Below are 16,883 nucleotides of genomic sequence, written 5' to 3' on the forward strand. Positions count from 1 at the left end.
AACAAAGCATCTGAATTCCCCATCAGAAAAGCACTGTGGCTAGCACCGATCAAAAGAGGCAATTGCAGTTTTTCAGATAAAATTCAAGTGGCAACCAGAAGAGGGGGAAGAGCAGCCATGATCTGTAATTCCCAAGGCAAACGCAAGAAAAGCCTCCTGCTGTCACCTGAGGATGAGTGAAACGGTGCTGGGAACAGTGCTGGAACCGGATCCTTTCTTTCTCTGAAGGTTGCATCAGGGCAGCACAGCCGGGCTCTGAGGAATCAGGTCTGTTTGTGGCTGATTGTGTCTCTAGTCCAGAAATTCACCGGGAAAAACCTCTTGGGAAGCCGAGGCACAAGCAGGTGGGAAGGGGCTGGCGCTGCTGCTGCTCTTGGCCAGGAGCCCCGGCTGTGCCGGTACAGGGCCCACTGCGCGGTGGCTCCTGCTGCTGCCAGAGCTGGGCGGGTCTCAGGGACCGGGAATGGACACGGGGGAGAGCAAAGGCTGTGGGGGGCTGCAGCGATGTTCACACATGGGCCAGCGCCAGCACAGAGCTTCAGCCCCGCAATTATCCCAGAGGGAAATGCTGGGGAAAGGCTCCATTTCAGCTTTCCTTTACTCATCACTGTGAAGTGACCAAAATAAAAGGAGAACAAGCAGAGCCTGATCTCTTCTCCTTCGGAAGGAGTCCCATGCCTTGGGCTGTGAGAGGCCATGAGGGGCTGTGAAGGGCTGTGAGGCGCCCATGAGGGCTTGTTAGGGGCTGTGAAGGGTCATGAGGAGTCGTGAGGGGCCGTGAGGGGCCATGAGGGGCCATGAGGTGCTGTGAGGGGCCATGAGAGATTGTTAGGGGCTGTGAAGGGTCATGAGGGGCCATGAACTGTGAGGGACTGTGAGCTGCCATGAGGGGCCCTGGGGAGCTGTGAGGGGCACCGAGGGGTCATGAGGGGCTGTGAGGGGCCTTGAGGGGCCATAAGGGTCTCTTAGAGGCTGTTGGAGGCCAGGCGCCTCATGGAACCAAGGGTCAGTTATGGCACTGTGCAAGCAAGGAGATCATGGTTGACAGTACAGAACTTCATGGAACCACAGGCCCATTGTTACACAGCAGGGCCGCAGAAGCAAGGAGATCATTGTGACACTACACAACCTCATGGAATCAAGGCGTCCATGTTACGCTACTGAACCTCATGGAGCCAAGGGTCCATTGTGACACTGCGGACCCAAGGAGACTGTTGCTGACAGAACGAAAGTTCATGGAACCAAAAGTCCATTGTGACATCGTGGGGCCTCATGGAAGCGTGGAGACCATTATGACACTTTGTTACTATCTGATTTACACCCAGAAGGGCAAAGAAAACAAAATCTCTGAGTATAAAAAGGAAAGAACTTTGAAGGTTCAAAATATTCCCAGAGATGAGATTAAAACCAAACGAGATTAAATGTTGGTGCCAAAAAAATGGGTATCTGTTTATCTAATGGTAAGAGAGGCAAAGCGAAAGAAGGAGAAAAGTAGAGAAGAGTTAGAAAAAGCCAAGGTTACTCTAAAAGCATAGGATAAGTCACCACCACACTGTGCTACCTTTGTTGCTGCTGAGACAGGGTGGGGGAAGTGGAGAAGTTTTTGCCTTTTTTTTCCCTGCTGTTTGAAGCGTCTTATCTGCCTCTTCCCGTCTCTGGAGCAGTTTGGCTGGAAAGCGGCGGCCCGTCCTCCGAGATGCAGGCTCCATGCTTGCAGCTGAACCTCGGTCCGCCTGGGACGAAGGAGCAGGGGTAGGGGTTGCACAGCTCACTCGGGATTTCAGTCCAGGGTGAAGGATTGGGGGGTTCTCCCCAGGCGGGCGGCGTCGGCTCCCGGAGGCCTCAGGGTGTCTCGTGGCTGGCGATGGTGGTGGTGTGGGGAAAGGCAAAGGGCAGGGATTCTACCTTTCGCTTTCGCCTCCACATTTTGCACCAGTTTTGCCTTCCTTTTTATGGGCCTCCAGGCGGGCTATGCACGGCCCGTACGGCACGTAGTTTCCAGGCGTTCAAAAGTGATTATGATAAGCAGCCATAATGACGAAGCACTTTTGAAGCCTTTCTGGTGCTGAGCAGTGATAATGACAAAGCATTTTTTGGAGCCTTTCTCCTATGATTAGGCTCTTGCACACTTCAGAACCAAGGGGCCATTGTGACACCGCAGGGCCTTGTATAACCAAGGGGTCATTGTAGCACGGCAGGGCCTCGTGGAATCAAGGGGATCGCAGTGACACTGTGGGGCTCCATGAGGCCACGGGGCCATTCTGACTGTGTGGAAGCAAGGATACCATTGTTACGCTACGGGGCATCACGGAACCAAGGAGGCCATTGTGAAGCAGCGGGGGAACCCGCTGAGACTATTATGACACTTCAAGGCCTTGTGACACCGAAGGGCCATTGTGGACCTGCAGGGCCTCGTGGAACCAATGAGACCATTGTGACATCACAGGGCCTCATGGGAGCCAGGGGCCATTGTGACACAGCCAGGCCTCATAGAACCAAGGGGCCCTTGGGACACTGCGTGGCACCATGGGGCCAAGGAGACCACTGTGACACTACAGGGCATCACGGAACTAAGAACTACGTAACAGTAAGAGGCCCAATGGAATCAAGGGGCCATTGTGACACCACAGGGCCTCATAGAACCAAGGAAACCATTGTGACACTGCAAGGTCTCATGGAAGCAAAGGGCCAGTGTGACACAGCCAGGCCTTGTGGAACCAAGGGGCCACTGTGATCCTGGGGAGCCCAATAGAACCAAGGAGCCATTGTGACACTGCAGGACCTTATGGAATCATGGAGACCACTGTGACACTCTGTGACCTCATGGAACCAGTGGGCCATAGTGGTATTTTGCAGCCCCATGGAAGCAAGGAAACCGTTTGGACACAGCAAGGCCTCATGGAAGCAAGGGGCCTTTGTGCCGCTGTAGAGCCAAGGAGACCACTGTGATATTGCTGGGCCTCAGGGGAACAAAATTGTGATGCTGCAGGGCCCCAAGGATCCAAAGAACATGGAACAGGACTGGTTGGCTTGGCCTCCTGGGGCCACCTGCCTGGTCCGGCTGACCTTGGCATGTTGAGGGTTGCTTCTCATCTGCCCCTGAAATGCTGGAGTTCCTTGCTTTCCTTTCTGTGGGAAAGAACTGTCCTTCTCCTCCAGGGACCCATGGCTGAAATTAGGATTCTACCTCCAAATTTGATTCTATCCGAGGATTGTTCCCATGTGAAACCTGCCAGGACAGACAGCTCAGGCTGGCCTTGGCCTCTTAGGGGCCACCTCTCATCTGCCTTCAAAACACGGGGGGGGCTGTGCTTTTCTTCCCATGGAAAAAAACATCTTTCAAGTCCAGCCATCCATGGCCAAAACTGGGAATCCACCTCTGAAATTCCATCTATCCAAGGAATAGCTCCCAGACAAAAGCTGCCAGGAATGTCCAGCTCCCCTTGCATTCCTGAGGGCCAGCTCTCATCTGCCTTTGAAACACTGGGGCTCCTCACTTTTCTGCCAATGGAAAAGAACTGTCCTTCTTGGCCAGACGTCCATGGACAAAACTGGGATTTGGCCTCCCAAATTCCCTCTATCCAAGGATCGCTCCAAGACAAAAGCTGCCAAGACAAACAGGTCTGGCTGGCCTTGGCCTCCTTGAGCCACCACTAATCAGCCTTTGAAACCCTGGGGCTCTGCCCTTTCCTTCCTGGGGAGAAGAGCTGTCATTCCGGTCCAGGCACCCACAGCTGAAATGGAACTCCACCTCCAAAACTCCCCATATGTCCAAGGGTTGCTTTCAGACAGAAGCTGCAAGGACAGACAGGTCTGGCTTGCCTTGGCCTCTGGTGGCTGCCTCTCATCTGCCTTCAGAACACTGGGGTTCTGTGGTTTCCTTCCTGTAGAAAAGAACCGACCTTCTTGTCCAGGTGCCCGTGGCCTCAAGCACATGATCACTACATAGGGACAAAGGGGCTCTGTGCTCAGTGGAGTGGAGCCTGAGGACAGTGGAGGAGAGTCCTGGGAGGGCTTGAAGGGTGGTTTCAGAGATGGTGGATCCTTTTGACATAGTAGAGAACAGCCGGCAAAAGAAAGAATTAATGCAAAGGGCAGGTGGGGAGGTCCAGACTGGACACAAGGAGAAAGGAATTTCTCTCCCAGGGCAGTGCTGTGGTGCCACGTGTCCCCCAGAAGGAGTCTGGAGCAGCCCAAGGCTTTGCGTGCCAAGGCAGAGCCAGGCAGGCCGCAGAGCCATCAGCAAAGGAAGGGGCCGGTGAGGTGGGGCAGCCGGGGGGATGAGGACAGCCTGCAGGGACAGAGACACAGGGCACGGACACTGTAGGACAGCCTGGGCCGGAGAGGGCAGAGGGATGTGCAGAAGCTGCAAGGCCCTGACAGAGGCAACTTCTGCAGCACTTTGGCCAGGGCTGCTGTCCCTGCCCCTGGGGCCAGTTGGGAGACAAGTGACCCTTGCAGCCCTGGGGCCTCATTGCCTCTTTTTTGCTGCTCAGCAGCATGGCAGGGGCCACCCCATGGTCCTGCCCTTGGCATTGCACATGCCCACATCCCAGTGCCCCGGGAAGAGTCCCGAGCAATGAGGGAGGGACAGGATCTGCCTTTCCGGCGGCTGGGGCACTGCCTGCAGCCAGCCCGGGCACGGCACAGAGGCACAGAGGGGTTCCATCAGTTAGGGCTGGGAAGATGCTGACAAGTGACCGGGGGAGAATCATTCCCAGCCCTTGACACAGGAAGCCTCTGGCTGCAGGACAAAGCAGCTGCAGTTCCTGAAATGATCTCCTCAAGCTGGAACATACCACTGACTGTGGATTCAGGAAGTACATTCTCTGAGTATCCCTGGTGTAGAACATGAGGACATGCTCAGGGCTTAGGCTCAGTCCAGTAATATTTCCAAGACAAGCCTTTCTATAAAGATGAAATTTCCTGAGTGTCATACATGAAATCCCTATTTGTGCTTGGTCTTTGCATATTAAGTGCTTTAATTAATTTGAGCTTAATATTTTTAAATTGAATGTTAAATCAATCCATCAGTCCAGGTACACTAATCAAGTTTTTATGGTCTTCCTGTGTTTACTGTATACCTTTACAAGTGTTTTAAGATGTGTTGGATGTATTTTTTTTATGTTTTACTTGTATCTTGGTTTCAAAGCAGATTTAAAAAAAAAAAAAAAAACCCAGTTGCAACAAACAGCCCAGCCCCCATAACCATACCCCCGTAAGCACATGACCCTTATCTCAACTAATATCACCCCTCTGACCAGGAGGAGCCATTGGTGGACGGAGATGGTCTGTCAGAGGGAGAGCACCAATCACCTTGAACCAAAGGGGTGGGCTGTGGGCGGACTGTGAGCGGAGCAAAAGCTATAAAAGGGAGAAAAGCAGACACGCCCATCTCTCATTCTCCCTTCCTCTCCAGCTTGCTAAGGCAGTGCTGGAGAAACCTACCCCTTTCTAGGGGCTTTTAGAAATAGATTTCTTTTTGACCAGCCTAGACTGCAAGTTTTTTTTTTTTTCTTTCCTCTACCTGAGGTTCAGAGCTGCCTTAAGCCTAAGTTCCTGAATCCCTGCGCTCCTGGGGCATACCTCTTGAGCCACTTGGATCCCAAATTTTTATATTTTGTTAGTTTTTTTTTTGCAATTTTTCAATTTTTCTGTTTTAATAAATTGTTTTAATTTCTACAAAGAGTTGTCTCATTCCTCACACTGAGAGTGTTTTCCGTTTCCTACTCTTGGGGAATGGGAGGGGGGGAAGTGATAAAGGAATTCTTCATTTGTAAGAGTCCCTAAGGCATGGGAAGTGTAACTTGAGTGCTCTGCAGGAGTTTCCTAAAGTGCTTTCAAGGCACTCCTCTGCCCACGGAGAGCACCGGCATCACCTTTGCTGGACCCGCCAGGCTTAGTCTGACCTGTCCTTTCTCCCACCTGCAAACAGAACCTGTCCCCAGCCAGTGCCCTGCAAACAGGCAGGTTTCTGTAGGGCCAAGGAGAGTGCACAGAGATATGGGGTCTGTGAGTGCTGGCAGGAAGAGATCAGGCACAGGGAAACATCTCCAGGAGGAAGATCTTCAGCAAGCAGAGAGAAGATCAGGCAATGAGAGAAAACAAAAGGCAGAAATGTTGTGGCACGGAGAGCTTAGAGACCTCCACAGGATGCCCTCGAGTGCAGCCCCTCCCTCTGAACAAGCCCCCTCCCCTCCTCTCTCCCTCAGCCAAGCCTCTGCCCTCAGGGCCGGGGCTCCAAGGCGTGAAGCCCCTCCTGTGCAGGCAGAGCTGCAGCAGAGCTGTGGGGCAGCTCTGCGGTCCCGGGCCCAGTTCCCTCTGCAGAGCACAGGGCCGGGAGCATCTGCCTGGCACTGGGGGGCTCTGGGAGGGGGCACAGCTGGCTCAGCTGGCTCAGGGTGACGCTGGCCCCAGTGCCCGGCTGTGGGCAATGCAGCCAGGGAAGGAGCTCCATCTCCCTACATCCAATGCCATCATTAGGACACTTGGCTTTCTTCTTGAGGATTCCCCCTAAGCTCGGAGCTTCCCTCCAGGACGCAAACAGGTCGTGTAGCATCTTTGTGTTACCTGAAAGCCCCACAGTGAGACACAGAAGTTTGATGATGGACAAAGTGCTGTTGGCTTGGTGCAATGAGCCATGTGTGTATTTGGCTACCAATGTGGGGCTGAGACCTCGAGAAGGGGATGGACATTTGATGGGCTGTGGTGGATCGATCTGCTCTCAGCAGTGTTGGGATGGTTTCTAAGGGAAATATGGGAGGGTGATTATCCTCTGTCTGACAAGGGTGAAAGCCCAGAGGATCTTGGAACAGGACAGAGTGACAGAGCACCTCCCCTCACTCTCCACTCACCGCCTTGCCTCACAGAACTCGCTCTATTCTCCCCGAGGACAGCAGCAATGCTGAGTGTTTCTGACATCCAAAACCAGTCAGCCGGGGAGATGAAGAGGAGCTGTAAAAACCTCTAGAACACTTTAACAGCTTTTGCCATTCCTGTTCTTGGGCCCTGGGAGTGCCCTTGTGTTAGCTGGGGTTTCAAAGTGTAACACCAGGACAGGTGGCTGTCCCCCTCCCACTTCTGCACAGCAAGGCTGAATTATAAAACCCCCCGGAGCAATTGCCCTGAAACTCATGTCGCACGCAGCCAGCACCAAGCAGGGCTGCGGCTGGAGCTGAAGGAAGATCTGCTAGAAAAACAGAAGGGTGTTGTCGGTGATGGAACACGGACTTCGCCGGCCGCATGCAAAGCCAAATTTCCTCGCACGAGTCACATCTTTATATACTGTTCCAAACCCACAGTTCAGCAGCTACAAACTTCAGCTTCTAAGGTTATATGTTTTACATCTCCAAGGGCTACAGATTACCATCTCCTCGCCCAATCTCCCGTTAACTATCCTGCTCTTTGTCTCGCCTCTTGCTCTTTGTCTCGCCTCCTGCCAGACGCGGCCCCGGCCCGCCCCGTCTCTCGTCTCTCGCAAGGCCCCAGGCCAGCCAAAGCCGTTCTCCGTGGCGACACTCTGAATCCCCATAAGGTGTCAGTGTGTGACAGGAGAAGCATTTGTGGGACATGGCTTTGATTTGGCTGAGAGCCGTTTCCCTTAAGCTGTCACTGACTTTTCTCCATGAACAGGTCCCCATGTCCACACACAGCCAATGTCCAACAGCAGCTCCATCAGCCCCTTTCTCCTGCTGCCATTGGCAGACACGCGGCAGCTGCAGCTCCTGCACTTCTGCCTCTTCCTGGGCATCTCCCTGGCTGCCCTCCTGGGCAGCGGCCTCATCATCAGCGCCGGAGCCTGCGGCCAGCACCTGCACAGCCCCATGTTCTTCTTCCTGCTGACCCTTGCCCTCACCGACCTGGGCTCCATCTGCACCACTGTCCCCAAAGCCATGCACAATTCCATTTTGGGACACCACAACCACCTCCTACGCAGGAGGTGCTGCACAGCCCCTTTCTCTTTCTCTTTCTCCTTCTCTCTTTCTCCTTCTCTTTCTCTTTCTCCTTCTCTTTCTCTTTCTCTTTCTCTCTTTCTCTCTTTCTCTCTTCCTCTTCCTCTTCCTCTTCCTCTTCCTCTTCCTCTTCCTCTTCCTCTTCTCTCTTTCTCTCTTTCTCTCTTTCTCTCTTTCTCTCTTTTTCTCTCTTTCTCTTTCTCTCTCTCTTTGTCTTCCTCATTTCAGCGGAGTTTTCCCTCCTCGCCGCCGTCGAGTGCTACGACCGCTACGTGTCCCTCTGCAAACCCCTGCACTACGGGACCCTCCTGGGCAGCAGAGCTTGTGCTCACATGGCAGCAGCTGCCTGGGCCAGTGCCTTTCTCAATGCTCTGCTGCACACGGCCACTACCTTTTCCTTGCCCCTGTGCCAGGGCAGTGCCCTGGGCCAGTTCTTGGGTGAAATCCCACACATCCTCAAGCTCTCCTGCTCACACTGCCACCTCAGGGAACTCGGGCTTGTTGTGTTTTCCATCTGTTTAACTTTTGGTTCATTTGTGTTCCTTCTTTTCTCCTATGTGCAGATCTTCAGGGCTGTGCTGAGGATCCCCTCTGAGCAGGGATGGCACAAAACCTTTTGCACGTGCCTCCCTCACCTGGCCATGGTCTCCCTGTTCCTCAGCACTGGCTTTGTTGCCTGCTTGAAGCCCCCCTCCATGTCCTCCCCATCCCTGGACCTGGCACTGCCAGTTCTGTACTCGGTGCTGCCTCCAGCCCTGAAGTCCCTCATCTACAGCCTGAGGAACCAGGAGCTCAAGGATGCCCTGAGGAAAATGATGACTGGATGCTTTCCAGAAGCAAAAACCTGCCTGTTTTCAGCTCCATAGGCTAAAGTGTAATCATTAGAGGCCCAGCCTGCCTTCTCAGGTTGTTTTGGTGGTGGTGCTTTGGGGGCTTTTTTTCTTTTCCTATGTTAATGTTGTACCCAACAGATTTTGTTATGCATCTTATTCCCTGTTTACAGGCTGAATGGGACTGTTGACAGGGACTGTGTCAATGAGGAGTCTGCTCTGTGTGTATTCACATGAAAGAAAGGACCCATCAGCAAGGTCTTTGTTCAAGATCCTTTGGTTGAGTCCATCCCTGAAGCTGGAGGGCAGGACCAGTTTTGCAGGCGTGGGGCAGGGAAGAGTCCCAGCAGAGCAGCACAGCCAGGGAGCAGCAGAGCTTGGTCTTTTCAGAGCTCCTCTCTTATTACTTCCACTCTCTCCTTTGGAGCTGCTGTGATGGTGTAAGGCCAACAGCTCTGTGCGGGTGGTGCGAGTCCTGCTGCGTGTCACAGGCAGGGACAGGCCATGGGCACTGCTGGGACACAGCTGGGCTCCGCCACAGCAGTTCCATCAGCAAAGGGCATCTCCTGAAGGCACTGCAGGAAGGCTTTGCTCTCCCTGCACAGTCACTGTCAGGAAGAGGCCCAAGGAAGAGACTCTAAAGAGGCTGCCTGTGTTCCTTGTTCTCCCAGGGCTCAGTGGGATGAGATCAGGGTCCCAGTGTGGCCTTCAAGAGACTCAGGTGTGGTTCAGGTTTTGCTTGGTGGTGGCCAGTGCCCACCAGATGGTGAATGGTCTGTGATGAACCTTCCTGGGGCTCTGCAGCTTGTGCCAGGCCTGATGGCAGGGGAATGTTCTTCTGGAGGGACTTGGGAGCTGCCAGGAGAACGCAGGGGACCTGCAGGGACAGTGTGTGCCAGGGATCAGCCGTGAGTGGAGCTCCCTGGGCACAGGCCTGTCCAGGGTGGGCTCACCCAGAGATAAAGGACTGAATGTTTCCTGTGAGCCATGAGAGCTCTGCAGCCCCAGGGGACACAGCAGGTACAGGGAAAGGAGTCTGGGCAGTGACTCGTCTGACCCTCTGGAAACTTGCGGAGGAGGATCCAGGGCAGCCCCAGCCCATGCGCCAGCCCTGGAACAAGGCAGGCACCTCGGAGCACCCTCCATGGCCACAGCAGAGCCTGTGTGGGAGGGGGTCCGTGCAGGGAGCACCATCAGCTGCAGAGCTCTGTCTCCCAGCTTGAGCAGCACAGCCCAGCAGAGGCAGCCCATGGCCCCGGGCAGCACAGCCCCCATGCTCTGCAGAGCAGCACCCCCAGCTCGGGGGCTGTGGGCAGCAGGGCAGAGGCTACAGCAAGGGCTGCTCAGGCCAGCACAGACGTGTTCCCCTGGGAAAGGCTCTGTGGGGAGCTGGGATGGGCCAGGAGAAGAGCAGGAGCTCGTGTGTGTGCAGAGGAGCCCTGGCAAGAGGAGCCCTGTCCCTGGGATAGCAGCAGGAGCAGCCTGAGGAGCCCCAGAGCCAACTCTCTGCTGCTGTGCTGGGCAGCGGGGCCCTGGGGCTGCAGGAGCTGCCCGAGCTGAGGATCTCCTGAGCATTCCAGACACGGAGTCACTGTCCCGCACCTCCAGTGCCTCCAGTTCCTGCTGCAGGGCCAGACAGGACTGGGCTTCTTTGCAGGGCTGGGGCCGGGGCAGGGAGAGGAAAACAATGGACCCTTGATTATAAGACTCCCCTCCGTGTCACAATGCTCTCCATGGTTCCACGAGGCCTTGCAGTGCCACGCTGGCCCCTTGGTTCCTTTGGGCCCCACGCTGTCACTGTGGCGCCCTTGGTTACACGAGGCCCCACGGTGTCGCAAGGCACCTTTGGTTCTCCGAGGGCCCTCAGCGTCTGTTTTGCCAGTGGGCAGGGTCAGCCCCAAAGACACAGACACCAAGTTCAGGAATAGTGTAAGTTATTAGAATGCAAAACTGCAAAGAATCACAAAAGGAGAAGCCCAGCAAAGCACCCAATCATCACTACCAAAGATTGCGTACAGTAATCAAGAAAGAGACAGCACCAGTTACCCTCAGGCCTTGCCATCATCCACATCCTCACATCAGCTGGGGGAAGCTGTCACAGCCAAGGACTGGAGAGCCATTCCCGCACCCTGGGAGTTCCTGCAGGTGCATCCACCTTTGCGGGCAACGAGGCTTCAACCTCGCTGTGAGAGGGCCCAGCTTTGACAGCGTTGAACAAACAAGCCGACATCACTGCTAGTGTGGGAACATCTGGTCTCATTCTCCTGTTTGGTTTCTCCCAAAGCCTGGCCAGGGCTCAAGGAGGAACCGAGGGAGTTTGATCCTAAAGCCCCAAACAAGGCCAGATGGGGCCTCGTCCAGTTTCTAAATACAGAAAGGTCAATCCGTGTTTCACCAATGAACATAGAGCATATTGCTACTAATGCTTTGTTAATGAGCAGATACAAATAGAACATTTGGTTGGAAGGTTCATCTAGATGTCAACTTTGGCTCAGAGCCTGTTGTTCAGGCCTCAGTCAGGGCCTGTTGTTCAGGCCTCACTCCTTCAATCAGTCCTTTGACCTAGAGACGAACTGCAACCTTCATAACAATTCTTTTCATCCTACAATCTTAGATTTAAGTATTAGAAATTCTTTGTTGACAAGCCAAAATATCATACGGGAAGTGCTTTAAGGGTATCTTTTCACAATCTTCATCGGAACGCTTAACCCAGCCATGATTAAAGAGCTGTCCGTGAGTTTGATTCCATTTCCCTTTATACTGGCTGCAATTGAACAGTTTACAGTGTGGGTGCATACAACCTATTCCAGGAGACAACATCCATCCACAGACACTTTTTCCTACACATATTCCTCTTTATCCGATTTAGGCAAGAAATGCCTTTTCTATGAAAAGGCAGCGGTCGGGGATCGCCACCCTCGGTCTAGAGCTCTGTTTTTATCGTGAACTGTGCTCAAGTTTCTAACCCACCATTTGGGTTGGGCCAGATGGGCCAGCCAAGGCCAGTCATCGAATCCTTCTGGACCTGCACGCACCCAGCAATTACTGAGGTTAAATGAGTTCCCTATCTCTGCTCCTGCTGTTAGAAATCTATTTTCCCAACCAGTGCTCCGATTACAAGGACAACATTAAATCAACAAGATCAACAATAGTTTCACTGTTAAGTGGTCCCTTTCTGTCTGCAGAAGTCACTCACTCAGTGGCACATCAGTCTTCACATCGAGCGCCGTGGATCAGAGCACTTTCCAAAGGGACCATTGGGGCAAACAGGGAGATTTGGTCTGGCAGGCTCTGCAAAACAATATCCTGTAACATCTCTTTGTTCTCTCACAGAACACTTGGCTGCAGGGACATGTGCCCATCTTTCTCACCCAGGTTTCAGGATTCAAACAGTGTTGTCTTTGTTTACAGCTCTTACTTCAGCTGGCTCGGGCGGGCCATTTGGCCTCTGGACCCACACTCTGGCTCCATGATCAGGACTGGTGGATCCAAACCCTTTATCTCCATGAACAGTAGTGATGTGAAGTGGATGTCCTTTTTTCACGGTTGTTTTAAAAACTGGCAATATCAATAACTGTGCTACCCTGCCGTGGGGTTGAATAATCCAGTGTTGTTCACTATTGTTTAACAGAACTACTTTAATTTCTCCTTGATAATCTGCACCAACCACTCCTCCCACCATATGAACACTTGTCAAGGCCAAGCTTGAGTGGGCAGTTATCAAACCAAAGTGTCCCGGAGGAACCTGAATTCCTCTGCCGGTACTGATAACTCTCATTTGCTTCTGATTTTTCCTAATTAATTCTAATGCGTAAAGGTCCAGCCCTGCAGCCTCTGCGATGGCCCTGTCAGGGACCATCACCCCCGGAACAATTTCCCAGGAAGTCAAAGTGTCACTGTCCGTGGTTCTATTTGCAAATTGGGTGCAGCCATGCGCATCCAGGGGGTTTCCATTTCCCCAGTGGGCCCATTGTTAAGGATATGGAGCACATCTGGGAGGTGGGTTTTTCATTGCGACACATTCCCATCTCCTATATTTTTCAACTGCTCTTTTAACAACCCCTTCATCTGTTCAATCAGTTCTGCAGCTTGTGGATAGTCTGGGATATGAAAAACCCAGCAGTCTTACTCACTTTATTTTTCGCAGTAACAGACAAAGCATTCCACGTCCTAGCGTCAGCAAACCCTATAAAAACAGCCACTTTCATCCCTTCCTCCTTCATCTGTTGTATACAATCTCCCACAGTTTCCCAGCGATGCTGGGGTCCTGGCCAGTCCTTTTCTGTAGCATATTTAGTCTTATATCCCTGAGCAGCCAAAGCTAACAAATGGGTATTTGGAGCATTATTTCACAATGTCATTATATACATGTGAAAACATAAACATCGATTTTTATTATATTTTATTATGAACATGTAGATCATTATTTTTTGTTATTATTCTCGTTGTTATTATTATTATTTCCTTTGCTCAAACAAATCCAAGCTCAAGATTAAAAACTTCTTCTGTTGCTCCATGTGGGAGCGTTTCAACAACAATCGTTCCTTCTGTTGGTGCTGTTTCCGAGATGCTGTTAACAAAATTCACCCTCATCTTCCCAAACCCACAAGTTCTTTTCCTTTTTCTATATGCAATTTTGGGATGCATTTTAATACATCCAGTGCTTCAGCTTCTTTCAATTGACGTCCTCATTGCTCGCACGGAGCTCCGACCTCAGCCCACGCCACAGCCAGCAAACCCTAGGGAAGGTCTTCCCATGCGGGAATTTTGGATGGGACCGATTCCTTACACTTACATTTAAAAAGCAGCATTTTGTTGTGATCCAGCCAGACTATACCAAATTTGTTTTACCAGTGGGCAGGGTCAGCACCAAAGACATAGACACCAACTCAAGGAATCAGCGTCATTTACTGTAGTTCAAAGCAGCAAAGAATCACAAAAGGAGAAGCTCAGCAATGCACCCAATCATCCCTACCAAAGATTGCCCGTAGTGATTAAGAAAGAGACAGCAGCAGTTACCCTCAGACTTTACCATCACCCAGAGCCACCCATCAGCTGGGGGAAGCTGTCACAGCCAAGGACTGGAGAGCCATTCCCGGACACTGGGAGTTCCTGCAGGTGCCTCCACCCACAGGTGAGGCTTCCAACCTCCCTGTGAGAGGGCCCACCTTTGATAGTGTTGAACTAACAAACCGACAGCACTTCTAGCGTGGGAACATCTGGTTTCATTCTCCCGTTTGTTTCTCCCAAAGCCTGGCCAGGGCTCAAGGAGGAAGCAAGGGAGTTGACTTGGACCATACAGCCCCAAACAAGGCCAGATGTCAGATTTCATGGCCCTGTCCAGCTTCCAAATACAGAAAGGTCAATCCATGTTTCACTAATGGGTGGATACATCTATCAGAGCGCTCATGACCGTGCGCATTTCATGAATGAGCAAGTTCAAAGATAACCTTTGCTTGGAAGCTTCTGATGGTGCCCCAAGCCCCAGGACTGGAGGGACCCCTTGGCTGCGGGGCTGGGAGGGAGGGAGCTGCCCCTTGTTCTCACTCTGCCTCACGCAAAGCTGGGCCGCTCACAAGTGGGGCAGCACAGCAAACAGGCAGCCTGCCAGTCTCTTCCATCCTCGTCTCTTGAGATTTTTCACCTTTCAGCTTAGGGTCTACAAAGGCAACTGCTTTTGGTCCCGCTGTGTATCCCCACGTACAGCAATGCTGCTGAATCCGTCTGTAGCACAGCAGCAGGGGAAAGGCCTCAGCCCTTCAGGGTCAGGAGCTGCCGGGCTCTGCCTGAGCAGCTCAGCCAGCAGGAAGGGAGCTGCTCCACACGGCAACGAGGAGCAAAGCACTGCAGCACCTCCTGCTTGGGCAGAGCCCAAATTCGGTGCGGGAATAACAGAGTTCTTCTCGTGCCCTGGTGCATCAGCACTGCAGGTGCTGTGCCCGCAAGCACATGGTTCGAGATCTGCAAAAGAATTCTGCAACTCTTGACTGGGTCAGGATGTCACCAGTGCTAAACTCCACTTTAGTCCAAAGCAACCCCTTTACACCTCTGCTGGTGTCTGCTAGATTTTTTCTTCAGGGTATCCAGACAAAAGTAAACAGAGGAGAAGCCTACATTTTCATTGTTGAGCAGAAATGTATCTCATTTTGCTGTACAATCCTTTTTTAAGACGTGTTATCTCTTTAAAAAAAAAAATTAGAAAAAAGAAAAACCAGAAAAAATATGAAAGAGAAAAAACCAAATGTGTAGTGAAAAATCTTCTGTAACTTTGGATTAAGAGGTAACTGATCTTTTTAAAAAGAGAACAAAGTTATTTACTTTGCAAATGTGCTGATGGCATGGATCCATCTCACTGACCTCAGCATCCTTTTTTAAGTATTTTGCGTTTTGCTGTCAATATTAAGTTATTTTAAATTGTGGTTGAAGCAATAGGAAATTGAAATATGGATTGTGCATGACCGTGTCTTGAGTGTAAAAATATTGCGGTTTGAAACTTGGACCTAAAGTATTGCAAATAAAAGTTATAAATACCAATGGATTGTGTGACAGCAGCTTTTCCTCTAGGATGTGCAGCATCAGAAAGACTTCATCAGTGTGGCTGTGGGTGCTTTTAGCTTTGTCCTGTGCCACTCTATGATGACATGAAACAGGACTTCACCTGCCACCAGCCCAGGCCACCCTTTGCCACCCCAGCTCCTTGGAGCTTGGACAAGCAGACACAAAGTCTTTCTGCTGCTTCCCCCTTTTGCACAAATGCACAGAGAGCTGGGATTTTTCCAGGTCTCGTGTCTCCACGATGAATACGGTGAGTTACACAGATGCTTGTCAGCTCCACTTCCTGCCTAGAAATCTTGAAACTGCTTCTAAATGCTGCTCACTTCAGCTCTTGGACACCTACTCCCACAGGGCCGGGAAAAAAATGCCCCTGACGCCAGCTTACAAGGTGAGTTACGCCAAAGAGGGCTATGTGGGAAATCTCTATCCCTGCCTATCCTTTTAAGAGATCTGTGCCTTGTATCTAAAGGAAGGAATGTGCAAGCAACGTGACTGACACTTTCGCTCTCCGTGTTCGTTCCGCAGCCACGGGTACAAAGACATTATGGGAACCCTTGTGCAGCCAGAGCCTTCCGTCCCTGCAGAAGGGAGCGCGGCGGGTGGGGGCGGTTGGCGGGCAGCGAGCCCCGGACAGCGGGCGAGATCCGGCTCCACACCTGCCAGGCCCTGCTAAGGCTCCATGCCGGCTCCTCTGCAACAGCAAAGACCTTCAGCCGTGTCACTGCCCAGAGGGGCAGTGCTGGCCCGGCCGCACAGCTCCTTTTCCCCACAAGTTGCAGGAGGTGAGAACGCAACACTTGCAAACACCGACTGCGAGCCACAGCGCCGGCTGCGCACCATGAACCTCAGCTCTGGGACCACTGTCTGCCCCAAGCTCCGGGGGATGCAGTGGGAGCCGGGCTGGGCTCTGCCCTGGGGCCATCCTCCAGGGACAGCTGCAAACAGGGAGCATTTAGTTGCCACCAAGAGCCCAGCCACGCGTGGAGGGGAGCCGGTGCAGGTGCGGCCTGCGCTGTTGCCTGCTGTGCTCTGGGGCTGCTGCTCCCCGCAGAGGGAACTGCACTGGCGTGCCAGAGGAGACAAAGAAGCTTCAGCTTAAGCCAAACTGAGCTGGGTGGCTGGGCTGGCAGGAGTGGGGAGGGTCAAGGGCATTCACAGAGCTCATCCTGCTGGAAGGACGAGGAAAAGGGGCAGTGGGAAGCTAACAGTGAGGAGAGCTGAGGCCTGGAGGGCAGCTCTTGAATGACACTCAGGTCTCACCGGACCTCTGAGACATTGCTGTTCTTCTGCCAGTGACAGGATGAGTCCCTAAACCTGGGGCTCGCTCCTCCTCGTGGTCAAAGGCATCAAGGAAGGCTACAGTGCGACAGAGACTGCCCTGAGCTGGCAACTCACTGGGGGAAAAGAGGGAGCACTTGTGAAGTAAAAGGCAGGCGGGGCAGAGAACTGTTCAGAGAAGGGCTGAGCTAAAGCTTGAGCAAGCTGAGAAATGCCATTTGGGGTCATCCCAGATTGATTTCATTTCACAAGTTATTGAACAAGTTTA

General features: G+C 52.4%; 1 protein-coding gene across 1 annotated transcript; it reads left to right on the plus strand.

Annotated features, from left to right (window-relative positions):
- The first annotated feature begins 4,034 nt into the window (after positions 1–4,034).
- Positions 4,035–8,818, plus strand: LOC138101990 (olfactory receptor 14J1-like). Its single transcript, XM_068999736.1, has 2 exons — positions 4,035–4,098; positions 8,181–8,818. The coding sequence occupies exons 1-2, from the start codon at positions 4,035–4,037 to the stop codon at positions 8,816–8,818; spliced, it is 702 nt and encodes a 233-aa protein (XP_068855837.1).
- Positions 8,819–16,883: the final 8,065 nt, after the last annotated feature.

This window comes from Aphelocoma coerulescens, unplaced genomic scaffold, assembly GCF_041296385.1.
Source record: "Aphelocoma coerulescens isolate FSJ_1873_10779 unplaced genomic scaffold, UR_Acoe_1.0 HiC_scaffold_60, whole genome shotgun sequence".
NCBI lineage: Eukaryota > Metazoa > Chordata > Aves > Passeriformes > Corvidae > Aphelocoma > Aphelocoma coerulescens.